Source organism: Schistocerca americana, chromosome 6 (assembly GCF_021461395.2).
Source record: "Schistocerca americana isolate TAMUIC-IGC-003095 chromosome 6, iqSchAmer2.1, whole genome shotgun sequence".
Classification (NCBI taxonomy): Eukaryota; Metazoa; Arthropoda; class Insecta; order Orthoptera; family Acrididae; genus Schistocerca; species Schistocerca americana.
This window is the reverse complement of record NC_060124.1, coordinates 302585507-302613445: the sequence shown is the minus strand read 5'-3', so window position 1 is coordinate 302613445 and position 27939 is coordinate 302585507. Positions and strand designations below refer to the sequence as shown.

At 39.5% G+C, this 27939-nt stretch overlaps 1 protein-coding gene across 2 annotated transcripts in view; it reads left to right on the top strand.

Moving 5' to 3' along the window:
* The window catches only part of LOC124619401 (ATP-binding cassette sub-family G member 4-like), a 448704-nt gene that overhangs the window by 406693 nt on the left and 14072 nt on the right, over nucleotides 1-27939 (top strand). For both annotated transcript variants that reach the window (XM_047145757.1, XM_047145756.1), the window contains 6 exons: nucleotides 5502-5764; nucleotides 7259-7376; nucleotides 9890-10079; nucleotides 16177-16322; nucleotides 19389-19627; nucleotides 26344-26499. In XM_047145757.1, the coding sequence (XP_047001713.1) occupies nucleotides 5502-5764; nucleotides 7259-7376; nucleotides 9890-10079; nucleotides 16177-16322; nucleotides 19389-19627; nucleotides 26344-26499 (1112 nt within the window). The remainder of the gene's footprint in view (nucleotides 1-5501; nucleotides 5765-7258; nucleotides 7377-9889; nucleotides 10080-16176; nucleotides 16323-19388; nucleotides 19628-26343; nucleotides 26500-27939) is intronic.

The window sequence follows — 27939 nt, the reverse complement described above, 5'->3', positions numbered from 1 at the left end:
ACTTATAATTGGAGAAAGAGCCATTCTTGTAACGTATCCAGATAAGCAACTCCTTTTACAGTAGCATCAGCGCACTTGACGTCGGTACACAGCGAAGAAAGCGTTTAATTTTGGGGACTCTGTTTGATATCGTACAGTTTGATGAGGCTGTTCTGACACCCAGATATAATATTATAGGTATTTACATCCCCACTAAGATGAAAAGTTGCCTCATCACTGACCGAGCGAGGTGGCGCATTGGTTAGCACACTGTACTCGCATTCACGATGACGACAGTTCAAACCCGCGTCCGGACATCCTGATTTAGGTTTTCCGTGATTTCCCTAAATTGATTCAGATAAATACCGGTACGGTTCCTTTGAAAGAGCATGGCCGATTTCTTTCCCCATCCTTCCCTAATCCGATGGGACCGATGACCTCGCTGTTTGGTCCCTTTCCCCCAAAGCAACCAACCACCCTACCTTGCCTCTTCACTGAACACCAGACGATCAACAAAGTCATCTTCCTAATGCAACACTTCACCTACAAAGTTGTAAAGTACGTAACAGTCACCTGGGTTCAAAGCACGAACCAACTGTAACCGCTATGGATGTATGTGTACACATTTCCTTAAAACCTTTCACACTGTCATCTTTGTCAACTGAAAAGCAACACTTGCACTCCGAGTAGACTTCTTATTTTAGGTCATCCCGTCCTTTTCGCTTTACATGCACATCCAGGCGTTTCGAATTGACTGTAATCATCGGCAGGTGTTTTTACCACATGGAAGATAACAGTTAAACTTTAAACAAAAAGCACTTTGAACTGGAATTACAAATTCACTCTTAGCAAACAGCAGAACACAAAACAGTTCATGCTCAGGAGTAACCATTTCCCGCCTGTGCCACTGCGACCGAGGAAACGACAAATCAGCACTAGTGCACGCGCTTACATCTATATCTGCATCTACATCTACATTCTGAGTACAATTATGAAGCATATGGCAGGGGGTACGTCTCACTACACCAGTTATTGGATCTTTTCCCTTTGTATTTACATATGGAGCGTGGGAAAAATGAAATGTTTCTGCTTGCTGTAATCAGTCTAACCTTGCCCCCACGAACTCTACGGGAGCGAAATGTAGGGTATTATAATATGTTCCTAGAGTCATCATTTAAAGTGGGTTCTTGAAACTTTGATAGTAGACTTTCTCAGGATGGTTTCCGTTAAGAGTCTACCAGTTCTATTATTTCGACATGTAAGTGAGACTCTTCCGTTTGCTTCTATCTTCAGGTGTCTCCCACTTTACGTTTTTCAGCATCTCTGCGACGCTCTCCCATGAGCCAACCAGACTTTTCACCATTCGTGCTGCCTTTTTCTGTATACGTTATGTATACCCCTTGCCAATCCTATTTGATATGGGTCCCACACCCTTGAGCAATATTCTAGGATGGGTCGCACGAGTGATTTGTAAGCAATCTCCTTTACAGGCTGATTGTTTTTTCCTATTATTCTACCAATAAAAGGAAGCCTGCTACCTCTTTTAACGACGACTGAGACTATGTGATATTTCCGTTTCATGTTCCTACTAAGCGTTACACCAAGGTATTTGTGTAAGTTTACAGATTCCATCTGTCACCCACTTATAGTATATTCATAGGATACTATCTGTTTTCGTTTTGTGAAGTGCATAATTTTGAATTTTTGAACATTTAAAGCAAGTTGCGAATCTTTGCAGCACTTTCAAATCTTATCAAGGTGTGACTAAATATTTGCACAGTTTCGCTGCAGATAACTGCATCATCTGCGAGAAGTCTGAAGTTACTATTAATAGGTGGAACCGAGTCAAATGCTTTTCGGTAATGGACGAATACTACATCGACCCGACTGTCTTGATCCATGGCTTTCAAGATGTCATGTGAGAAAAGTGCGATTTGGGTTTCACTTGATCTTTGTTTTCGAAACCCTTGCTGATTGGTACGAGGGAGGGCATTCTGTTCGAAACACCACACTATTCAAATGGCTCCAAGCACTATGGGACTTAACATCTGAGGTCGTCAGTCTTCTAGACTTAGAATTACTTAAACATAACCAATCTAAGGACATCACACACATCCATGCCCAAGGCAGGATTCGAACCTGCGACCGTAGCAGAAGCGCGGTTCCGGACTTTAGCGTCTAGAATCGCTCGGCCTACCACACAATGTTTTAGCTCAAAATACGAAATGTTCTAAAATATTACAACATATCGATGTCAAGAATATTCAAATGCAGTTTTGTGGATCAGTTTTGTTTACATCTACAGCCATATTCCGAAAACCAGCTTACGGTGTGTGACGCAGGATGCTTTTACCAATGTCACTTCTTCCTTTTTCTTTTCGACTCGCGTGTGGCTCATGGAAAGAACGATTGCCGTGGGGTTGATTCTCTCTAATTTTATGTTCATTGTCTTTTCGCGAGATATACGCAGGAGGAAGCAATAAACTGATTGTCTCTTCTAGGAATGTATGCTCTTGGGAATTTAACAGATGATAACGTGATGCAGAACGCCTCTCTTGCAGCGTCTGCCACTAGAGTTGGCTGAGCATCTCCGCGACGCTTTCGCGCGTACTAAATGAATGTGTGCTGCCCTTCTTTGGATCTTTTCTGTTTCCTCTATCATTCCCGTCTGATACGGATCCCATATTGCAGAGCAATATTCAAGTATTGGTCGAGCGAGTGTTTTGTAAGCTAATTCCTATGCTGGTGTACTACAATTCCTGAGGTTCGTTCCAATCAATCTCAGTCTGGTATCTGCCTTACTCGTGATGAAGTTTATGTGGTCGTTCCGGTTCAAATAGCTCTGTACGCATACTCCTAGATATTTTATGAAAGTAACTGCTTCCACTGATTCTTCTACAGTTTTGTAATCAAACAGTAACAATCTTTTTGTGTGTGGATTCTCAATAAGTCACATTTGTTTTTGTTGAGCATCAGTTGCCACTACCCGCACCGAAAGGCGATCCTCTGCAGGGGGTCCTGCATTTCGTTTGGATTTTCTAGCGACACGATTTCTCTGTGTACAACAGCATCATCCACGAAAAGGATCATGGAACTCCTGACTTTATCTATTGGGTCATTTATCTATAGGTATTTGGGTTGCTCTATAATTGTAACCTTGAACCAACACTCAACACTCAACAACTCTTACAGTTGATAATACACAGAGGGACAAAAGTCGTGGGATATATCTCCGTACCGTGTCGCATCTCCTTTTCCCGGTGTAGTGCAGCAAATCGATGTGGCAGGGACTGAACAAATCGTTGCTAGTCCCCTGTGGAAATATTGAGCTGTGCTGCCTCTATAGTCGCCCATAACAGCGTAAGTGTTGCCGGTGGAGGATTTTGTGCGCGAACTGACCTCCTCTATTAAGTCCCGTAAATGGTGGAAGGGATTCATGTTGGGTGATCTAGGTGGCCAAATCATTCGTTCGAATTGTCCAGAATGTTCTTCGAACCAATCGCGAACAATTGTAGCCCGGTAACATGGCGCGTTGTTATCCATAAAAATTCCATCGTTATTTGGGGTCACGAAGTTTATGAGAGGCTGCAAATGGTCTCCAAGGAACCGAACATAACCGGAGGACCCAGTCCATTCCATGTAAACAGGCCAACACCATTATGGAACCACAGTGCTTTGTTGACAACCTGAGTCCATGGCTTCGTGGGGTCTGCGCCACACTCGAAACCCACCATCAGTTCTTACCAAACTGAAATCGAGACTCATCTGACCAGGCCACGGTTTTCCAGTCATCTAGGCTCCAACCGATATCGGCACGAGCCCAGGGAAGGTGCTGCAGGCGATGTCGTGGAGTTAGCAAAGGCACTCGCTGCCATAGCCCATTAACGCCAGATTTCGTCGCACTGTCCCAACGGATACGTTCGCCGTACGTCCCACATTGATTTCTGGGTTGTTTGGCGCAGTGTTGCGCTGCTCTCGTTGAGGAAAGCTCGTCCGACACTTCGTTGTCCGTGGCAATGCCTGAAATTTTGTATTCTCAGCACACTGTTGACGCTGTGGCTCGCGGAATGTCGAATTCTTCGACGATTTCCGAAATGGGATGTCTTAAAATCTGTTAATTCCCTTCGTGTGGCCACAATCACGTCTGAAATCTTTTCACATGAATCATCTAAGTACCGGGTGATCAAAAAGACAGTATAAATTTGAAAACTGAATAAATCACGGAATAATGTAGATAGAGAGGTACAAACTGTCACACATACTTGGACCGACATGGGGTTTTATTAGAACCAAAAAAATACAAAAGCTCAAAAAATGTCTGACAGATGGCGCTTCATCTGATCACAATAGCAATAATTAGCATAACAAAGTAAGACAAAGCAAAGATGATGTTCTTTACAGGAAATGCTCAATATCTCCACCATCATTCCTCAACAATAGCTGTAGTCCAGGAATAATGTTGTGAACAGCACTGTAAAGCATGTCCGGAGTTATGATGAGTTATTGGCGTCGGGTGTTGCCCTTCAACATCCCTAGAGATTTCGGCCGATCACGATACACTTGCGACTTCAGGTAACCCCAAAGCCAATAATCGCACGGACTGAGGACCTGGGAGGCCAAGCATGACGAAAGTGGCGGCTGAGCACACGATCATCACCAAACGACGCGCGCAAGAAATCTTTCACGCGTCTAGCAATATGGGGTGGAGCCCTCGGTCGGCCACTACGGGGTCTATCGTCTAAACAACCCGAGGCTTCGAACTTCGAAATTATTCTCGCCACAGCTTCATTTGCCAACGGACCTTTACCCGTTCGCATCCCCTTCCTATGGCGATAGGATCGTAACGCTGAACTAGCACATTCCCCAGTCTGATAATACAGCTTCACTAAAAGCGCCTTTTCAGGTAACGTCAACATGCTGCGACTGCTGGTGCATCTGATTCTCTCTCTCATTACAGCTCCTTTTATACACGATTGTCATGCGCAGTCACTGACATTTTGCTGCCCAGCGCCATCTGTCGGACATTTCGTTAATCTTTTTTTTTTTTTTTTTTTGTTCTAATGAAACGACGCGCACAAGAGATATTTCACGCGTCTAACAATACTTTGTTTTTTTGTTTTTTTTTGGGTCTAATAAAACCCCATGTCATTCCAAGCATGTGCGTCAATTTTTACCTCTCTATCTACATTATTCCGTGGTTTATTAAGTTTTCAAATTTATACTGACTTTTTGATCATCCGGTAGATATGACAGCTCCGCCAAGGCACCGCCCTTTTATATCCTGTGTAAGCGAGACTACCGCCATTTGTACACGTGCATATCGCTGTCCTATGACTCGTCAGGGCATTGTAATACCATGACTGGGACATTCTTTTAGGGACACTTTATGTACTTTGCTAACTGCGTCACCTGCATACTGTGCCAGCAGGTGACGTTCAGTGTTGCCATAAGTTTCAGCTCATTATCGAGCGTTTCCCTTAAATGAAAAGTGTTTGCTACAGAGACGGTGCTTTTGTCGGCAGCCGGGGCGGTTCGGCGCCGTCGCTGGACTCGCCGCTGCAGCACATGCTGGGGGCGGGCGCGTGCGGGGGCGGAGGCGCGTGCCCCAGCGCGGCCCCCGGCGTGCTGGCCAAGAAGGTGCCCAACAAGGAGGGCGCGCCCCCGCCGCCACCAGACGCCGCCAACGGACGCCGGCCCATGGTGCTCAGTCACCTGCCCAGCCGGCCGCCCGTCGACATCGAGTTCACCAACCTCTCCTACTCCGTGCCCGAGGGCCGCAAGAGAGGTAACTGCCGCACCCTACTCACTGCATTTCTTGTTTTCCTTTGGTATTTATTATGCAGACACTTAAATGTGCCAGTTTTAGGTAGAGGGTGTCCCTGATTTGTCGTTGCGTAAGATATCGGTAGAGATCGGAGGTTAGTGTACTGCTTGAGCATGACTCGAATTGCTCGAGCAGTAACAACTCTTTAGATTTCGGGTCTTGAGCCTTCGATCGGCCCACGATCTAGTGACCTTCGTTAGTAGAGGAAAGTACCCAAACTGGACTCCCAGGATTTGGCAAAAACAGTACACTCAATATGGCAAAAAAAGGACACATAAGTTAGCAAAAAAGTTACACTGCATTTGGAAAAGGAATAACACCAGATTTGGCAAAAAGTAACGCAGAATTTGGGAAAAAATAACACCAAATTTGGCAAAAATACAAGGAATTTGCCATAAAAACAAAGAATTTGGAAAATAACGACAGAATTTGGCAAAAAACAGCGAATTTGGCAAAAAATAACGTCGATTTTGGCAAAAAACAACTTCGAATTTGTCCATAAAAGAATGAAATTTTCCTTTCTGTAGCTGGGGCCCTTGCTGATATGTCTGTGAACTTCGCTTTGATTTGTATTGTGTGTAGTTTGTTTTCTTATTCTGAAATCAATTAAGAGACTAAACCCTGTCCAGGCCCTGCTTTTACATGAGCACAGAACAGAATGCGGACGTAGTCTGACAGCGGTGTGAGTGCATGGAGGTGCTTCCGCCCCGATCTGGCCCTCTCCCTTGGACGGCCTGCTACTCGCACTGTTAGTGAACTGCTTGAGGACGACATGAAAAAACGGTATATCAGTGTGCTCCATGCTTGGAGAACTCCTCAGAACCTGCAGAAAACAGGTTCCACATTTGTTCAGCACTGTCTGAAGACCATATATAGTTATGCAGCAGGTACAGAAATACTGTACTATATACACAATAAGCAGAAACTACCACTGCTTGAAATACTGGAGATATGTGATCCTGGCAGAATGCTCCTGAACAACTACTGAATGAACATACAAACATCAGCTACTCTCCATTTTATGTTACTGCAAAATCTAGTTGATTAACAGTTAAAATTTTGTTAAATTTGACCCCACTGTAGATCCATATGCTAATTAGTTATTTTAGCATCCTTTGATTATGAGTGAACTATCCTGTACATTTAGTATTGACAATTAATTTTTTAAAAATTCTTTATAGTTTGTGTGGACAACAACACCTTGGCAAGTATTGCTACACAACAGACTAATAACACCCAAGAACAAGAATGTAAAAATAAACAATTCGTAAAGCAAGTGTCTTTTTCCCCATAAAAAATTGTTGTATTGATTTTATATGATTGTACGAAGGATAGCTTCAGAAAAAGAAATGAAAGACATGCTAAAGCCATAAATTAAAGTTGTCACTTCTGCTTTAGCTTCATTATTCTGCCTACTGCAGAGAAGCTTCATTGTTATGGAACCTTTGTTTCCAGGGTACAACACAATTCTGAAGTGTGTTAATGGCAAGTTCCGCTCTGGTGAACTGACAGCCATCATGGGGCCTTCAGGGGCAGGCAAGAGTACACTTATGAACAGCCTTGCAGGCTACAAGTAAGTAACATATTTCTGAGTCACCTTAGGTCTGCTATATATCATTCACCAACAATGTGCCTACCTTTTACCCTGAGCATTCTACAGAAATAAGAAAGTAATTTTTCCCATGTGAAAAGCTTGTCTATTATCATTAAGCATGTTGCTCCTAGTTATTCTATGTTTTATGTATGCATTTCAATTGCATTAATAGTTACTACTACACCCCACAGTTCATGTTCTAACATTCAGAACTTTTAATTAGTTTTTGATTAGAAGCCAGCCTGGGTGGCCGAGTGGTTCTAGGCACTGAAGTCTGGAACCGCGCGACCGCTACGGTCACAGGTTCGAATTCTGCCTTGGGCATGGATGTGTGTGATGCCCTTAGGTTAGTTAGGTTTAAGTAGTTCTAAGTTCTAGGGGACTGGTGACCTCAGCTGTTAAGTCCCATAGTGCTCAGAGTCATTTGAACCATATTTTTTTATTAGAAAAAAAGAGATAGATAAGGAACAGGAAAAAAAAAAGAACAGCATTCACAGATACTAAATAAGAAAAAGTTGCTTCAAAATGTGTGGCTAATGAGGCACTAAGTGAAGGAAAACAGTTGGAAGCATTTTTTTTTTTCATCAATTAACCGTGACACAAAATTTTTCTTTCCCTGGAAAAGCAGTTATTTAAAACTCAGAAGTTTGAGATTAAGTTATATTTTCTGTATTGTGTGTGTATGTGTCAGACCTGCCTCATTTTCTCCTATTAAAGACACTTCTCTTGTGTCTGAGACAAAGTGGCATTACATCATTACGCAAGTATGACACTGTTATTTGTACTATTACTTTGAGCATTCCATGTTGTCATTTTGTTTTTTAAAGGTCAAGAATTTCTCAATAACACATTCACTACAGGTGACAAGGCTGCCATGTTCAATAAGTGTTCCCAGTCTTAAGTTTCTCATCTGTTCTGACTCCCTGAGTGCCCTTCAGACCATGCAACACTTGTACCCAGCGGATGCGGTCGTCCAGAACATCCATGATGCCCTACTCCACCTGCAACGGCAGGGGAAGGAGGTTTCGTTTTGCTGGGTGCCGGGGCATGTGGGTATTAGGGGAGACGAACTGGTGGATGTGGCTGCCAAAGATACATTTTCCCTCCCTCACATTGTTGAATGTGCCGTCCCCCTCCATGCTGTTACCACCCTTTTGCGTTTTCGTGTTATGCGTCAATGGGAAGAGGAGTGGCTGGCAGTTGGTGAAAATAAGCTGCGTCTGGTCAAGGCCACCACACGGCTATGAGGTACGTCCTACCAGTCATGCAGGCGGGATGAGGTTCTCTTCACTCGCCTCCGAATCGGGCACAGTCCCTTAATGCATGGTTTTTTACTCCGGCGGGAGGACCCCCAATCTGCAGTTCTTGTGGCATCCAGATTACGGTCCGCCTCATTTTATGTGACTGTCTTTTATTCTCTGACCAGAGGGTGGTGGTTTCCTTGCCACCGGATTTGCCCTCTATTTTGCAAGATGACACGGCGACTGTGGTTAAGGTCTTACGGTTTTGTGTCCTGTCCAATTTGTTGCCTCGGATTTTAGGGAGAGGATTTTAATGTGCTGCTGGGTGACTGGCACACCCAGGTTTTAGGTAAGAGGTCCACCAGTCACAATTACCTACTTGTTTCACTTTGATTTCTGTTCTCTTTTCCTTGTGTTTCCTTTCCTTTTTTAGTGTGTTTCTTCTCCTCTTGTTTTGCCTCTGTACATGAGGATTTGGAACTGCGTCAGGTCTGCATCTTTTAGACGTTCTCCTTGTTCACTGTCCATCTTCGTCCCTTCACCGCATGTGTTCCTGTTTCTATGCGTTTGGACGCTGATGACCATGCTGTTTAGTGCCCAAAAACCTCAAACCACACACACACACCATAAGTGTGTGGAATGATTTCATACTCAGTTTTGGATCTCCTGTATCATTTTCAAAAATAATGAAAAAAATGCCCTGATGGTACAACTAAAACCTGTACACTCTTAGATTACTAATCAAACATGATACAAATTGGGAAATATGTTATCAGACTGCCTCATATTTTGGAATCTCTGATTTTGAGTTTCAGTAAAACACATTTTTCCTTTTCCTTACTTTTTATGCACATCATCTTTCTGATATTGGGTATAATTACATTAATCAGTCACTACTTTTCTGTAAACTTTTGGTAGGCTCAGATATCACTTGATCAAAAATACATTATGGAATAAGTTAGTAAATTTGCTCAATACTAGTAGGCCCTAATTATGATTATAAAATGCAGGTCTTTTTTGTAAGATAGGAAGTTCACATAACCAATATTTTATTTTATATAAGCTTAAAAATGTTCCTAGAAGTTTCATGTAAAACTGGAAACTCAATTTGATCCATTCTCTTGTGCATCTTCCCAAACATATGCACTAGTGTTCAATCATTGAATTAAATTTACAATTCAAAATGAAATTTACCATTAGTTTCTTATCATAGACATATCATTCATTTTGTTTCTGTTGTTCTCTTCACAGGACATCCCACTTGACAGGCTCAGTGAGGATTAATGGGAAAGAAAGGCAGCTGCGGCGTTTCAGGAAAATGTCGTGCTACATAATGCAGGATGACCAGTTGCTGCCACATCTGACAGTCATGGAGGCCATGAACATCTCTGCAAACCTCAAATTGGGAAAGGATGTTTCACGCAGTGCTAAGAAAGTTGTGGTATGTCATTAGAAAAATAAAAACAAAATAAATAAAGTGGTGCACTATAATTATTGTAACAAACTAAAGGAAACAAGTTTAACAAAAGTAAGAATATATTCAGAGGTCTTACATTTATAGCTAATCTGATACTTCACAAGCCATTGTCTTGTAATATTTCTCAATCTCTTACATTGCTTTCATTTATCCCTTGAAACTTGTATGTGAGCTATACCATTAAGGCTGTGTTGTGACAGATATAGATAACTATTTTTATTTGATTATTGACGCAAATTTTAAGCCATAAGTAGATGATAAACAGTAACCATTTAATAAAACTGAGTAAAAAACAGTTTTTCCCCCAAAACAGGCTGCATTTATTTGTGGTAAACACCAACAACATCACAAAGTATAGTGGTAGTTTATTGTCAATAATATTTACAAATTATAAATATTTCTTCTCTTTGGTTAATGTAAACTTGGATCTTTGCATATCCCTAAAGTTTCTCATTCTTGATGAGATCCATGGGACACAAAAAATTAATGAATTAGTAGAAGAAACAACTTTTTTATTGTCATGTATATTGTAAGTCCTGGAATTCGATCATTGTGGTTACTGAGCTCCATTTTTATTTTGGAGGATAAGTTGACAGGAGTAATATAGTCTTAGATCAGTATGAAGAAAGTCTCAGGATTTACAAAATGGTATGAACGGGTAACATTATGTCTTACTTTCACAGTCTCCCTGTGGTGTCCTTTAAACATGTCAGAATTTCTCCTTGTTAACCAAATGAAGATGTCATGAATGATAAGGCTCTTCTTTGTGCCATTTATCTTACTTAATAAACATCTAAACATGTATGTCACAAGAATGTCTCACAAATGAATCCTCTTGTACAGAAGCATCATTTCCTTAGAATTGTGCTGATGCACCAGTGTTTATTTTCCACATTATGAGTTTTACATGATTTTAAAATCTTATATCATGAATTTAAAGTTGACAAAAATATAAAACATATAGCCAGGAACATCAGTGGGATATTTGGATCTAACAATATCCATGAACAATATTTAAGGAAATTTCTTGTCATACTGTAGCCTGAGAAGTTAAATTTGTGAACATATATGAAAAGCCAATAGTAACAGGAATGAGCTCTACTGGAGTGTAGCACTTGCATACTTGTAAGTGATGCCATTATGAATAAGGAGTTTACATTAATATAAAATTTTCTTTCATACACAAGAAATCAAGCAACTGAGTTCTACATGTTACTACTCAACACCAAAAGATACATTCAATTCAAAAAGTGGCCTCCTATATTCTCCCTGCACAGAAGTTTCATTTTTTGTAAATGTCAGTGATATACAGATAACTTTCTTTCCACAATGACCGATTTATTCATTTATTCACCATGTTCCACAAACTTCATTTTGAAGGAGAGTTTTTAAGTCTTTGGAATAAATCATGTACACACAACCATCTTTAAACACTAAATACAGCTGTATTCACAATATGGATTTGCAGAAATTTGATATTTTTAGTTTTCTATTCAGTGGTTGTTTGTTGAGAAAAAGTGCATGCTGGCAGTGTATGTTTGAGTGAAATGTGTAAGAATGTCCCTGAGGAGTTTCTCCAATACAAACATAATGTTTATGTGGAAACAGATTTATATATTGTTATATGATTCAGACAAATGAATCATATTAAATGGGGCCTACTTTGATAAAGTTCCACTTCAAAACCATAACTTCATATGCAACAAACTTCAGTTAGGAAATAGTAGCCATGAATATACCACGTAGTTACAATTAAAGTGCAGCTACCCAGGGAGGGCCAATGTGGGCTACAATTATCCTATGGCAGTGAAACTTGGTAGAGATGCTAATGTGTTAATGTGAAACTAATATATGCTGGCACAAAATTAGTTCCAGTTGTGGCCACAAGGTGCAAATCCGGTGTTGTACACTGTTTTTATGTTGGTATGACAACCATGTTGCCATTAAACAAGCCATAATGTGAGTTCATGCTATAGCTAAAGAGAAGAGAGATTTGCACTGTTAGAGAAACTATTTTATGATGATGGCACCAATTACAGTGCTGCACTGAGAGAATATCACCAACTGAAAGGTCTGAGGTGAGGCCTGATGTCATTAAATAGTTTAAAGAAGATGACACTGAAATTCAAAAACATGGGTGAGCTTGGTGTGGCACATGGAAGAGGAAGGCATCCTGTACCATTGGAAGTTGTTGACAAGGTTGCTGCGACTGACCATGCAACACATGCCCCAAATAGTGCTAGTGTTCATGCAGTGTCACAAGAATTGTCCATCCTATGGTCAACAGCATGTAAAGTTTTACAGTCTGTTCTGTACTGGTACCTGTAAAACATCCAGATGATGCAGCAACTGAAACCTCGTGGTTCACAGCAAAGTTCTGAATTTGCTCAGCATGACTTGTGGCCGACCAATATTCTATGGAGCGATGAGGCACATTTTACACTATAGGGTGCAGTGAATATGCAGAACTGCTGAATTTGGGATACTGTTAAACTGTATGTTGTGCACAAAGAGCCATTGCACACATCATATGTGAGTGTGTGGTGTAGATTCACAAGCATCTTTATTTGCGGTCTGTTTTTCTTTGACGACAACACACACAGATGTGGCCTATCAGGTGTACCATGTGGTCTGAATGTTATCCTCATAAAGCATGTGGTTTCTGCTTTGGAAGAGTTCAACTGTGTGGAAACCATTGTGTTCATGCAAGATGGAGAACACCCCATAATGCTCGCCCAGTGTGATTTGCTTCATACAACCTTCGACAAATGTGTTATCTCCAGAGGTTTTCCAGATGCATGATCACATGATCTGAATCTGTGTGACTTTTGGGTCTGGAGATATCTAAAAGAACGGATTTACAAGGGACATGTTTGGTCTCAGACTGACCTGAATGGGCATGTATAGGAACAAACTGGTCAGGTTCCACTGGGACTGCTACAAGCAACTGTTGATCACATTATTTTACAGATGCAGCATATTGTTGATATTTTCAGTGCTCATATTGAACAAACTGTGTAAGCAGCAGTTAATAATAAAATCAACATTATGCCTTTCTCATTTATTTGAACTTTTCTGCCAATGACCCATTCCAAATCCATTACATATGGAAACATTTCTATGCATTTTTCTTGCATTCGCAGTTCAGATTTTCTCCTGGTGGCCAAAATTGGAACTATTTTTCTTCCAGTGAGAATTGTTTTTGCATTAATGCTGTAGAATATCTACCATATTTTGTTGCCATATGATAATAACAGCTGGCAGTGGACCTCTGTCAGTGGCTGCACTTTAATTATAACCACCCATCATATTTCTTAAGCATGAATAGGTTTAGAAGGCAACAGGAAAATGATTGATTGTGTCGATAATCTAAATGCCTATGAATTATTTTCTTGTTTGTGAGGAGACACATAGATAGTACTAGGGTGTTTTGAGAGCATAGGTCTATAAGGACAACTATGAAAGTAAGAAGGATTGAAACATGGTTCTGTCTTTCAGGGAAGAACATAACACAGGTACCATATAAGGGATAATTGTAGCAATAGGTGGCACATCTGGTAACAGTCTTAAGATAACTATCATAAATGGCTTCTTCTGGCTATATCTATTTTATTTATAAGTCAACAGTTCTCTGACTGGCTTGATGTGGTCCATCAGCTCTGCCAATACCTTCATCTCAGAGTAGCACTTGCACCCTATGTGCTCAATTATTTGTTGGAGGTATTTCAGTCTCCATTTCCCCTATAGTTTTTACTCTCCACAGCTACTTCTATTACCATGGAAGTTATTCCCTGATGATTTATCACATGTTTATAATCATTTCCTTTTTTCTTGTCAGTGTTTTCTGTATGTTCCTTTCTTCAGCAGTTCTGCAGAGTATGCCCTTATTTTTTTTATCTGCATTACTATATTTGCTATTATATACATTAATGTTAATCTGTTTCACTCTGCCTGTACTTAATTATGATGTAAACAAATTTCTTGTAGAATTAGCAGACAAGCAGCTACTTTAAGAAAACCGCTACCTTTATGGCTCTATTAATCAGTTGTTAATCTAAAATTGCTTGATTCACGTGAGTGTATAGATAACTGCCAAAGGATGACAATTATCTAGATCTACAGGAGTGACAGTCTATAATGATGAGCATTATTAAGTACATTATCTGAAAATGGAAAATCTGTTGAGAAAAGCTACAAAATTATAAGACAGAATCATTGGGCAGTTCTTACTCCAGAAGGTGAAATATCTGTAATGCTAACAGGCACACAATGTGTTAACTGTAAGCCATGTTTTGTCACCTGTTATAACATACCTTAGAAGTTCTGGACTGTTTTCGACTACATTCAGCAATTCCTCAGCAGTGCCTATGTGATGTGATTTTTGGTCGAAATTCAACAGTCTCAGAACAAGCTTTGCTACAGGTTTCATGCCCAAAACATCTGAAAGAAGAGCTTGGTCTGAGTCAAACAATATTCCAACATCATCAGCAACCTCTCTGATGGTGTGCAATTTTCCAGAGCCATTTTCTTTACTTCTTCCATTTTGTCAACAGTAATTGATGTGATAGGGCATCAAAGGCAGTTGTCATGTTCAACATCTTCTTAAACCTCTTTGAAATGATTGTGCCACTCATAAATATGCAACATCCATGGTCAACATTTCAAATGTGGTGCTGCACTTTATTCCATTTTTCAAACAATGTTTAATGCACACTCTTTGTCCATCTTTTTTGAAAGTAAAAATTTGCTAAGCAGTCAAAAACATGTATAACCTTTTCAACTGTCAACAATAAACTAAATACTCAAAACAGTGGAAAATTCAAAGACATGTGAGGAACGCATATACCAACTAGACAAAAAAATAGAAAATCTGATATATGAAGGCCATGAAATTAATAAATTCTTGTTACTATTTGATCATGTAATTTTCAAATGTTATTGCTGCAGTTGAGATCTTTATTAAACATGTTAGTGCATAAGACAGTCATTTTTGATTTCAAACAACTTTTGAATGATCTTTACCTCCATGCTCACACAGAAGCATGAACAACAGATTAAGATGCCTGTCTGTGTGTGGGTTATTTCCCAACACCCTCCCCCCACACATCCTCCCTCCCCCCCTCCCCTGTGATGGTCTGTTTGGAGGCTGAGCTTGCCTCCTCCATTACAAGCACCTCCCCCCCCCCCCCCCCACCCTTTCTGGCAAAAGGCCAACTTACAGTTAACACATTGTGTATAAAAATTAACAACCATGTTCTAGCTTAAGGTATAAAAAGTACTTCCTTCAGAGGAGAAGGGAACAGAGTGGGGAAAGTTAATTGGGAGGGCAGGTCACTCAGACCCTAGGATGAGAGGGACCCATCTATTGTCAGAACAAAAGAAGACTAAGATCTTTATATCCCATCATCCTGGGATCTGAGTGACTTTCCCACTATTAAGTGAAACTTCCTGGCAGATTAAAACTGTGTGCCAGACTGAGACTTGAACTTAGGACCTTTGCCTTTCACAGGCAAGTGCACGCAAAAGGCAAAGGTCCCAAGTTCGAGTCTCGGTCCGCACACAGTTTTAATCTATCAGGAAGTTTCATATCAGCGCACATTCTGCTGCAGAGTGAGAATTTCACTCATTCCACTATTAAGTGTTCTACTAGTAATCTGGATTTGCGATCCCAAACAACGTAGTTAGCATAAGGATAGACAGTAAGTTATTCTTTTAATTTATTCTGCATAGATACTTGGTACTTTTCTCTATGCCTGTGGAAAGCTAAGGATACAAGCTCTAGGTGACAAATATTTCTGTGCCTTGCAATGTAAATCTCTGTCTTACAGTTCATGTACAGCCAATTTTTATTATCAGCAATCAGTTCCATTAAAGTAATGCTATATATAATTACCAACATAAACATTTTCTTCAGAAACATTTCCTAACTAAATTCATCTTTTAGTGTAGTCGTATGGCAATACAGCATTGCCTTGTTCAGTTGTTACTGCAAGCAGAGGGCAGTAATCTGGAAAATTGCAAGTGCTATAAACATGAAATTTATTGACTTTACATGTTACAGGTGGAAGAAATCCTTGAGATGTTGGGCCTGGTGGAATGCAGTAATACTAGGACAGCTAATCTCTCAGGAGGCCAACGCAAGAGGTTGTCTATTGCCCTTGAACTTGTCAATAACCCACCAGTGATGTTTTTTGATGAACCTACCAGGTACAGACACTTCCAATCATACGTGAAGGTAGCATTCATAAGTGAAGATAGAATAATTAGTTACTGTTTTATATGTACATAGTACAGTAAGCCTAAAAATATTTTTACCTGCCCGTGAAGTGCAAAGTTAGTGTGCAGGCTCCCTAGTTGTGTAGCTGAGCCAAGCTTGGATTCTGCTTGAGCACTAGGTTAATGGACTTTAGAAGATATGTGCATTTTTAACTTAAAAATTTCAGCTTTAAGCTGTTTAGGAAAAGGGGAAGGGGCAACATGAAATCACACTTCTGTTTCCAACTATTTTCTATTTCTACATAAAATAAGGGAGATGCAACCACTCACCTACAGTGGATTGATGTGTGGTACATAGACACATGAAACAGAAAACAGTATTTACACAAGCTTTCCACGTCTTGGCTCATACTCTGTAGCAAAAGTACACATGTTCAGACACACAACCAGCCAAATACACACTCCCATGGCAAGACTGATTATCGATTATCAATTACTAAAATTAGTTACTGAGCTGAGGGATGTGAGGAGGCTGTCACTCATTCCACATTGAAAAGTCTCTTCCTTACAGCCTTTCCAATGGTGAATGTGACATCTGTTATGGAAAGCAAGAGTTGCCAAAATATACTGACAATCTTGCCAAAGCCTTGACTGACACACAATATCCTGTCCATCTCATCCATAAAAAGATCTCCTGTGCCATCTCCACCTCTGACAACAGTAAATCTGTTAAGCAGCCACTCAGCAGCATTCCTCTGATGATGCAGTATCACTATGGCCTTGAAAAGTTCAACCACATCCTTCACTACAGCTTTGACCTCCTTTCTCCCTGAGGTGAAGGATGTCCTACCCACATCACACAAAGTATTGTTCAGCCATCCTCTCAACATACTGTCCCTAACCCAATCCTGTACTCCATGATAATTCCATTGTGGTTGGTCTGGGCACAAGAACCATTCCATATATCAGCTCCCGGCATTTCCTACTCAACAAAAGGCAGGGCCATGTGTGAAAGCAGCCATTTTGTATATACACTATGCTGTAATTACTGCACAGCATTCTCTGTGTGTACAATAAGTAACCACCTGTCTGCTCGCATGAATGGCAACTGCCGAACTGTGGAAAACCAAAAACCTGACCATCTAGTTGCTGAATATGCTGTGCCCCACAATGCAAATGACCTCAACAGCTGCTTTATTCTACGTGCCATTTTAATACTCTCTTCCAGCACAAGTGTCTCTGAATTACGCAGGCAGGAAATACCTGTCCAACTTACCCTGCACCCTCACAAACCCCTGGTCTTGACCTCTGCTAACCTGTTTCCCACTGTCCTTCCATACCTTTAACCTTCCATCTTCTGTTCACACCACTCCATTGCTGTCCAGATTACGTGCTGTACTGCCTTCCCCCACCACTTCTCCTTCTCCCCCATGACCCGGGTATTCATTCTCTCTCTCTCTCTCTCTCTCTCCCCCTCCTTCCGTCCCCCTCTCTCTCCCTCTCTCTCTCTCCCCCCTCCTTGCCTCTCTGTCCCCCTTTTCCACCCCTCTCCCTTATCCCTTACTCTCCCCCCTCCCTGTCTGCCTCTTCATCTCAGCCTGCCTCATTTTCCCACCCTCCCCCCTCTCCCACTATACCTTTTATTGGCTCTACCCACTCTATTCCTTCCATCTTGTGCAGTCACTGAATCATCTGTCAGAAGACTTGCCTCACACTTCACACTACCCCACTGCCAACCTATTGCTTCCTCCATCCTTCTCTACTCCTTCCCATCTCCATCAGCACAAGCAACTGCTCTCAATAATCAATAACCAATAATTAGCCTCACCATTGTCATATGAGTGTGTTTTTGGATGTCTGAATGGTTTTGTTTGCCTTATTTAACTTATTGTTCGATTAGGAATTTATATTATTTCTACGAATCTCTGTCATAGACAAAATTGTTGAAGTTTTACTTCTAGATAAGAACTGTTTTTATATACCATTAACTTCATGTGACTGTTAATGGACAATTAAGATCATGTTTTACCTTCCACGTATTATTGCGTATAACTGAAATGTATAAACTGAAATGTTCTATTGAATTTCATGTATGTTGAAGGGAGCAGTTGATGTTTGCCCAGTATCAGGTACATGCAGCTTTTTGCTGTGTTTCTTTAACAAAAGCAGATGTATTCAGTTTTTATTATTTATGTTGTATATGTAGAATATAGGATGAACTTCTAGAAGTGATTTTTCTTCATCAAAGCTCAATATTTGAACCTATATTTGCTTAAGCAATAATTTTTTTTTAAATATTCTGCCTAGAGCAAAATCAAATTAATTGTTTTTGCTTCTCTGATACTTTTATTTGGTGATATCTAATAATGAGAGCTCAATACTTGTGCCCAAATTTGCTTAAACAATAAATGTTTTATAAAGATTCTGCCTAGAGCAAAATCCAATTTATTGTTTTTGCTTCTGTGATACTTATATTGGAGTTATCTAATCATCAGTGGATTTCCCTTTATTTTTCTTAACATTATATTCAGTTCTTCAGGATTAACAGCTGCATCTGGCACAACTGCAACACTAATGACCAAATAAAGCTTTCTTAAATAGCTTCAGACCACCAAAGAGTTATTAATGTGAGAGTTGTTTAAGATATATCTACAGCAGATGATTAAATAGAAGTACACTGATATTAGCACTGTGACTCTAATATATATGATGGTCATAATAAAAAATTAACTTATATTTTTGTATATTATCTTCCATTCCCAATTATGTTAGTGTGAATCAAAAACGGCAAGTCATCATACTAAGGTCACGAAAACTAGAAACAGCTACTAGAGCAATGTGATGACCCCACATCTCTCCCTACTGCATCCACTGACACCATTGGCAGTGGATGACATGGCAGTAAATCAGTACTGATGTGCCTATCAGGGCCTAAGAACAGATTTTACATTTATGTTTATGAAAGTAATAAAGAACAAATGAAATTCAATTTTATAACTTCTTTTGAAAAATGACAACATTAACGGGAATAATAACTATTGCACAACTCTGTTTCAGTGGACTCGACAGTGCTTCATGTTTCCAGTGCCTTTCGCTGCTCAAATCACTGGCACGTGGTGGGCGCACCATCATCTGTACTATTCACCAACCGAGTGCAAGACTGTTTGAAATGTTTGACCATCTGTACATTCTGACTGATGGACAATGTATTTATCAAGGAAGTGTTCAAGGCCTTGTTCCTTTTCTCTCTTCTCACGGCCTCCACTGTCCCAGTTACCACAACCCAGCAGATTTTGGTAAGTGACTTTATGCCAGTATGGATTATGAGTAGCAAACTGTAATAAAGAAAATGACATATGTCAATTTTTATGCTTGTACACTTTCTTCCATTCACCTTGACACTGTATCTCATGACATCTGATCCTGTGTGTGTGTGTGTGTGTGTGTGTGTGTGTGTGTGAGTGTGTGTGTGTGTTTGTTTGTTTTTCATACATTTTGTTATATTAGCTCTGATAACCAGCAGTACTTAACCACAGAAAAAAAATTGTTGACAAATCATATGCTCACTCTTGACCATTGTGCATTTATCACTTTAGATAGATTTTTAATTGTTAAAACATTCTTCTTGAAATTAGAATAGCTCAGATCACTAAACCACCAATTATTCCATTATTATGCTAAATCAGCTATATTGGCAGGTGAAGTATTAATTTTTAGGGACCTAATTTTTTTCTAATCTTTTTTCTGATTGTACCCTTGAAATGGAAGTTCCTAAAAGATTTCTTGCAGTCTCTGCCTGAGTATTTCTAAGGGATCTCTAGTTGACTTTTACCATCCATCCCCTCTCCATTTTATTTTTTATTGTTAAAACAGTTAACTGAAACTGGAAAATAATTTCATACTGTGTTCATCTAATTCATTCCTAATAACAACTAAATATAACTGTATTTATTTGTTTCCTATTTAATAATGCTCCAGGGAACTCATTTGCTAATGTATTATTGTTTTTACTTATGTGCTGGAGGCAGATATTTCCCTTTCATGACAATACAGGTTAGGACTGTCTTCTGCAGTGTATATCCAGCTGTTGGTTATATATAGTTCTCTGAAATAAGTGAAATCATCACTTTTTGGTACACAATATCTTAATCACACATGGTTAATCATCTCTTTTTCTTCCATTTATAAATTTTCTGACATCTGTCATTTTAAAACTGTGTTTTATAAATAACTGGAAAGTAAACTCAATGCTTTACCTATGATGGTTGCTTATTAGATCTCTTCTCTCTACTGTTTGTAAATTCTCTTTCAATGTTATGAGAAATTATTTGTGATTCTGTCACACAGTAGCATAAAATAACTGAAATTTTTACTGTTATCATTTAGACACTGGTCCGAATCAAACCATTTATTGTTGCTTTTCCTTGTAACCCACAGAAACAAATAGAACAAAATACATTTTGTCCCTCAGTCCTTTATTCTGTTACAAAAGTCCCCGATACATTTCTAGAGGTTTGTGGCATCAGATGTCTATGCACAAGTCCCCTTCTCCATAAATTAGGAGCTGGTGGTTTTTGGGCATGGAAATGGTGTCTGCATCCCAGATATGTTCCAACGAGGTTAGTTCAGGTGCATTTGATGGCTAATAAATCAACATGAATTCACTGGCATGCTCCTTAAATCACTGTAGCACAATCTGGGAACTGTGACATGCACACTTATCCTGCTGGATGATGCCATAACCATCATGGAAGACATCAAGCATGAATGGGTACAAATGGTCTGTAATTAATGTCCACTTAGTTCACAGCTGTTGTATTGTAATCAATTATTACTACAGTCCTATGGAAACCCAGGTAAGTGTCGTCCCCACCTCCCCACCTCCCCCTCCCCCCCCTCTCCCAGCACAATACTGTCTTGAATGGACTTCATCCATGGTGAGGTGCATGTCTTGAGCAGCTGTTTGCCTGGATGAGGGCATACCCAGATCCATCCATCCACTGGTGTAGCAATAAATATGATTCATCAGATCAGGTGACAAGTTTCCATTTACACACCGTCCAATCTCAATGAAACATTGCCCACTACAAACATAATTAACAATGTTGTTGAGTCAATATAGAGATTGTCTGCTCCAGAGCATCGTGTTCAACTATGTGTGAACAGTGTGCTCCGAAATGCTTTTTCCTGCTCCAGCACTGTACTCTGTTGTCATATCTGCTACAGATTATGTCTATACTGCTTTACCGAGCAGCCAATTCTCTGAACTTCACATACAGTGATGAGGTGTGAATGTCCAACATATTGTAGCCTTCTCATGGTTTCACTGTCCTTCAACACTTGCCATAGGTACTCAGGACACTAGTATATGAACAGCTAACCATCTTCCGCCTTTCTGAAATACTCATTCTTCTGTGCCACACCATCACAATCAGCCTCCTGTGAGGTCAATTATTTCAGTGGACTTCATAATTTGAAGCTCATATCATTTTTTTATTCTTTGCTTCACTTATATGATTTACTTAATGCATCCCAAAGTGGCATTAAATCTCTTGGAGCGCAGTGATATAATATTTTGTCTCATCAGTGCACGATAGGGTGTACATTCTCTACACAAACTTCTGCCCTGACAGAAAAAACATTTAGACATAGAAGTTTTTATTCTGCACATTACTAGTTGACTGTGTATTGGAGTATCCATATAGCATAAGCAAAAACAGCACTAATATTTCTCTCCCCCCCCCCCCCCCCCCTCTTCTCTCTCTCTCTCTCTCTCTCTCTGTGTGTGTGTGTGTGTGTGTGTGTGTGTGTGTGTTTGAGGGAGGAAAGGGTGTATTGAAGTAAGATTCATTACATTTTGAGTGAGCGTGACACTTATCAAAAGTTTCAAAAAAACAATTTGTGAAATATGCTGAAGAAATCTAAAAGGCCATAACAATACCCTTATTGTCTGAAGCAACTCATAAACCTTGATTACACACACATTTAAACCACCGTGAGGGAATAATTCAAGATGAAAAACATGTTTTTGGGCCAATTCCGCAGTTTGCTGTGCACTGACAAGTTGATGCCTTGTTTGAAATTTCTGTATCTTACATCTTCCAATTCTACAGCACTGTTTGAAGTAATGCAATCATCCACTGCTGTCTTGAAATCACTGTAATCTATGTTGCACACTATTTGATGTGCGTAACATAGTAGTTCACTCTCATGCACATCCTGTAAATTGTATCGAGAATCCTTGAAACATGCAAACACCAGTTTTTGACAATATGATGTAAATGGATAGATAAATAATCTACTCACCAAGCAGCAACGGGAGAACACACACACAAATAGGTTTCACTCTTACAAGCTTTCAGAGCCAAGGGATCCTTCTGGCAGAAGAGCTGAAGGGGCAGGAGGAGGGGTGAAGACAAAGGACCAGACTGGTTTTTGTCACAAGGGCACCTTGTCCTCCCTTGGAAACATCCAAAGTTTTTCTTATGGATTACAGAGTTATTGCTGTGGTCTTATTCAAAATCTGTTCATAATTCATTTTTTACTATGCTGTGGATGATCTTCCACATACATAATTATAATTAGTACCTGTTCTTTGAACAGTGATTGCCCTTTACTATGTTTCACTGGAGATTGGATCTGTGGCTTCCCATCTGGCAAGGATGATGAACTACAAGGCTCAACACCTGTCTGCTTCAATATCACTTTCACTTGCTAAGCACATATCATCATCAATGTACTCCTCATGTACCCACAGTCAAGTATATATCACACCACACGTTCCACTAATTCATTTTGCAGAAACACTAATGTTTCATCAACCACTTCTTTCTCAATCTGTGAAATTCCTTGGGTTCCTTTCTGATGAAATGTCAACTTCAGCAACTGTTGTTGTGGACATAATACAGTGTTTGCTTAGCTTATCATTGTCATTGCTCTACTCTGTATCAATACCACTACCACTGCAGCACTGTTGTGAGTTACACATTGACTAAGTAGTTTGACTATGCTCCATAGCCTCTTGCTGTGCTCACCACTGGATACCAATATTGGGGTTGCATGGTAGATAATATGCTGGGTGTTGAATGCTGCAAACATCATCAGCCTTTTGCAAACTCACACTTAAGGGGTACCTTGCGAGACTCTTTCAATCTCGAAAGTTTCTGATGTGAACCCTCTGAAAAACACTGCTGCCCTTGTCCCTTGCATACAAGTTTGCACTATTCTCACTAGCTCCTTGGGGATTTCAAAGTCACATGGTGAACTGTTCAAACAGTTCAAATGGCTCTGAGCACTATGCAACTTTACTTCTGAGGTCATCAGTCACCTAGAACTCAGAACTAATTAAACCTAACTAACCTCAGGACATCACACACAGCCACGCCTGAGGCAGGATTCGAAACTGTGACCGTAGCGGTTGCTCGGCTCCAGACTGCAGCGCCTAGAACCGCACGGCCACTCCGGCCGGCTGTTGAACTGTACAGGCTATTTCTGTAGATGCTGTCATACGCATGTTGAAAATCAATGAACACACTATGTATATCTTTATCATATTCCCACTGTCTTTCAAACAATTGTCTTAGAATGAAGATGTGGCCTAATGTTGATCAATTTGGTTTAAAACTAGCTTAGTATTTTTGTATGCTATCTTCTATAAATGTTGTAATTTTCTGAGGACAATGATAGACAGTACCTTCTAGGTTACATTCAGCAAGTTGATGCCTTTGTAATTACCACATTCCATTTTGCTTCCCTTCTTGTATATCAAGCATATTATGGCCAGTTTCCATTCTTGTGGCATGTCTCATCCTTCCATATCAACTGGGTCAGTTTATATACTTTTAAGTGCAAGCTCTCACCTCAATCTTTAATTAACTCATATGTTATTCTGTCCTTCCCTGGGTCCTCATTGTTTCTGAGTCTTTTGGCTAAAATCTTCACATCTTCTTCAGGTTCTTCCCTCTCTTCTACATGTTTCCTTTCCTCTGTGGTGTTTCCAGGCAGCATTTCATCTGCATCTGGGCAATTCAAGACTTCTGAGGAGTATTCTCTCCATCTTTCTGTAATTCTTTCCTTGTCACTTATCAAGTTGCCATTCTTATCTGTAATGAAATAGTTTGGGCTCTGAAAGCCATGTTTCCAGTTTTTGATGCATTGGAATTCTTGTTGTGGCTCTCCTCCTCAACTTGTTGTAATAACCTGGTTAGGTATATTCTCTTCTATTTTCGCAGGATTTGTTTTGTCTCCCTTCTGACATTGAGAATATGATCCCTTTTCTGCTTATTCTCCCTGACAGCTAGCCACTTCTCCCTCATCTTCCTTCTCTTTTCTGTAGCTTTCTAGTACATATAATTGAACCATTTTTGCTGTTCCTTCAACAGATTCTAAATGAGACAGGCCTCAAACGTGGAATAGCTAAACCTTTTTTCTTTCAGTTCCACGTAATTAAAAAGCTTATCACAAATATTTAAATGTACAGAGAGTAAAGTGCATAAATCAGTTCCAAGGCTGTTGTAGCGAAGTATCATCAAAAACAAAAACAATTTGTAAGGCTCCCCAAAACATTGAGAGTGTACTGAAACTAGGTATTACATAATATTCTTATTATATGATACAGATAATAGTTGAGTACATCAACTGATTCTGCTAAATAGACCATAAGTGGAGTGGAAATAAATGGTCACCAATGAATGTTTTTAGGCTCCTCTTACATTTACTTTCTTAACACTGGTAGCTAAATGTTTTACAGTTGCTGACAAGCTAATAAAAATGTGTGTACCTGAATAACGGGCACCTATCTGGGCCAAAGTAAATGATTTGAAATCTTATAAAGCTTATTGTTATTTATTGTACTTATTCTGAGAACAGAGCTATTAGTTTCAAAAAGATATATATGACTTATAATAAATTTCATTAAGGAATAAATATACTGAGAAGCATTTATTGATATATTCAGTTCTTTGATCAGATTTCTTCAAGACTTTTTTTCAATTCACATCACAAATAATTAATATTACTTGCTTCTCGACTGGTATAATTTTGGCATAGATTGGTTGCTGAAGAAATATTTAGGAGTCTTATTCAAAATAATTTAGCATTATTACATTTTTGCAGTTATTTAGAAGCAAAGTTCTGCTCCAAATACAACAAGTGCTGATCCTGTTCTATTTAAACACTATTTTTTATTAACTTTGTGAGGAGAGGGAGAGGGGAAGAGAGCAGGAGAGGATGAGGGAGCAAAGGCGAGAGGGAGAAAAAGGAACAGGGAGAAAAGGAGAGAGGGAGAAAAGGGGAGAGTGAGAAAAGGAGAGAGGGAGAAATGGGTAGAGAGGACGGAGTGGGAGAGGGGAGGGAGAGGGAGGTAGAGAGAGAGAGAGAGAGAGAGAGAGAGAGAGAGAGAGAGAAAGAGAGAGAGAGAGAGAGAGAGAGAGATATCTGCACTCTGTTATAATAAGTAGTTCTGTTCCATAGATTCTCATATAAAATGATTATAGATGACATAAAAACTGATTTTAGAACTGTACAGCTGCATTATTTTTCTATAATTGTAGCTTCTGTATAGCACAAAGCATTGACTTCTACATGTCTTTATGCTGCATTCTTCATTTCAATAGTCAGTTATCAAATCTAGTGTGTGAATGTAGTGATGAAGTCTGATTTTTCATTGCTGCTGTATTCTACATTTACTTGGAAATAAACGTAATGTAATAAATGAATATTTCTTGTTTTCAAATATTTGGAACAGAAAGTGCTTGTATTTCCTCTGCAAGTATTCTTAGTGCTTGAACTGTGGAGATTGTTGAAGTTTCTGAACAAGGTTTTTATTCAGAAACTATAAATTGCAACCAATTTTTCCTGAGCTTTGTGGTATTCATTGTATCTAAATACAATATGTGTCTTCAGTATTAATAACAAATAGCAATTTTGCTAGGCCTTCACTTGTGACAAAATCTATATTCAGCACCAAAGAAAAAATTGTGCCCTCTAATATATTGAATTTTGTTATTTTCAGTGATGGAAGTGGCTTGTGGAGAACATGGAGACTGTGTACATAAGTTGGTGTTGGCTGTAAATAATAGAAAATGTAATAATCTTGATCAACAACAACTGACAGCAAATGGATCTGCACCTTGCATCGCAAATGATATTGTGAAAGACAGTTCAGAAGGTATGAGGGAGACCTTTACTGTTCATTGGGTATTAAGGAATTGCTTTCTATTTTCACTTCACAATAAATCAAGTAATTGCTTTCATAAAAAGATATATTTATAGTTACAGCTTATTCGCATACATTTCTTCGAGTTTGTGTACTATTCTGACAATCACTCTGTGACCAGTTTTTACTTATTGTTTTCAGTTGATATCAGTACGTCACCAAAAGCACCATAAATACACTTTGCCGTACAGCTGCAGTGTTTAAAAAAAGAGAGAGAGAGAGAATTATATATTCCAGTTAAAACAGCAACCAACACATTCAAATATTTTAATTTATTTATTTATCTTCTTTTTGCCTTCTGGCTACCTCTTTTGGCACAAGTACCATCATCAGGCCACCTCCTGGCACACAGTCACAATGCTTACTTTCCAGCATCTACTTGGGAAGTGAACATGACAGCTGTATGCCAGAGGTGGCCTGATGGTGGTATCTGGTACTGTATCTGTTTGCCACGAGGCAAAATAAAAGTTGTGACTATAGACCAATGCAAATAATTTTTCTTATCAGCTTATATTCACAACTGCCAAATTAAAAAAAGTGGTAATAATTTTTTAGAAACTGCCAGTCACAGCACAATTCTGAAAATGAAATGATTTACAAATCTTCGCTAAAAACAAAATTTAAATCCCAGACTAAAATATTAATTCTGCAGTGTAATTGCACTGTAATGATTCTTCCTGAAACTGCAAGAAGGACTGGGACTCAAACCTAGATGGTTGCTTTTTGTGAGTAGTGCTTCACAAAGAAGGCCATTATGAGCTGACATTGTACGATGTGTTCAAGCCTGTGCTAGTGCTACAGTTTTGCCTCTGGATGATAAAAATCCATCACCTATTATTAGTTTTAACACGTCAGGAGCACAATGAAACTGCAATTGCTATCATTCCATGTTATCATGATAAAGCTAACTCTCACAACCAGTAATGTTACTGAAATGTCACCTTTTTCACAGTGACATAGGGACACCTAACTGTAACATTGCACTTCACTAATAGTTCCTGAAACTCATTTTCCTTTGCTCACAAAAATATTAACCTATTAACAGCCAAAGCAGCCATTATTTGTCAAATTGCTTCTTGTGAAAACAAGTAACCAAAGTGATGAACACTCTCCCGTGAGGAAACCTAGAAACATCACTGCCAGTGTATCTAGCACCATTCAACAGTTGCCTCTTAGAGTACCCGCTGACTTTTCTTCGCTAATGTGGTTTGCAGTAATGTTTCATTTCTGCGATGTTTATTTATGGCAACAAGCAAAATGTATAAGTCATATACTGCTCTGGTGTAAACCAACACGATTTTTCATTAAGCTTTGTTATAACATGCATAAGGGGGATAAAACCCATTTTTATACTTAACTGACTCATTAATGTACATAGGCATAAGAAGGGAC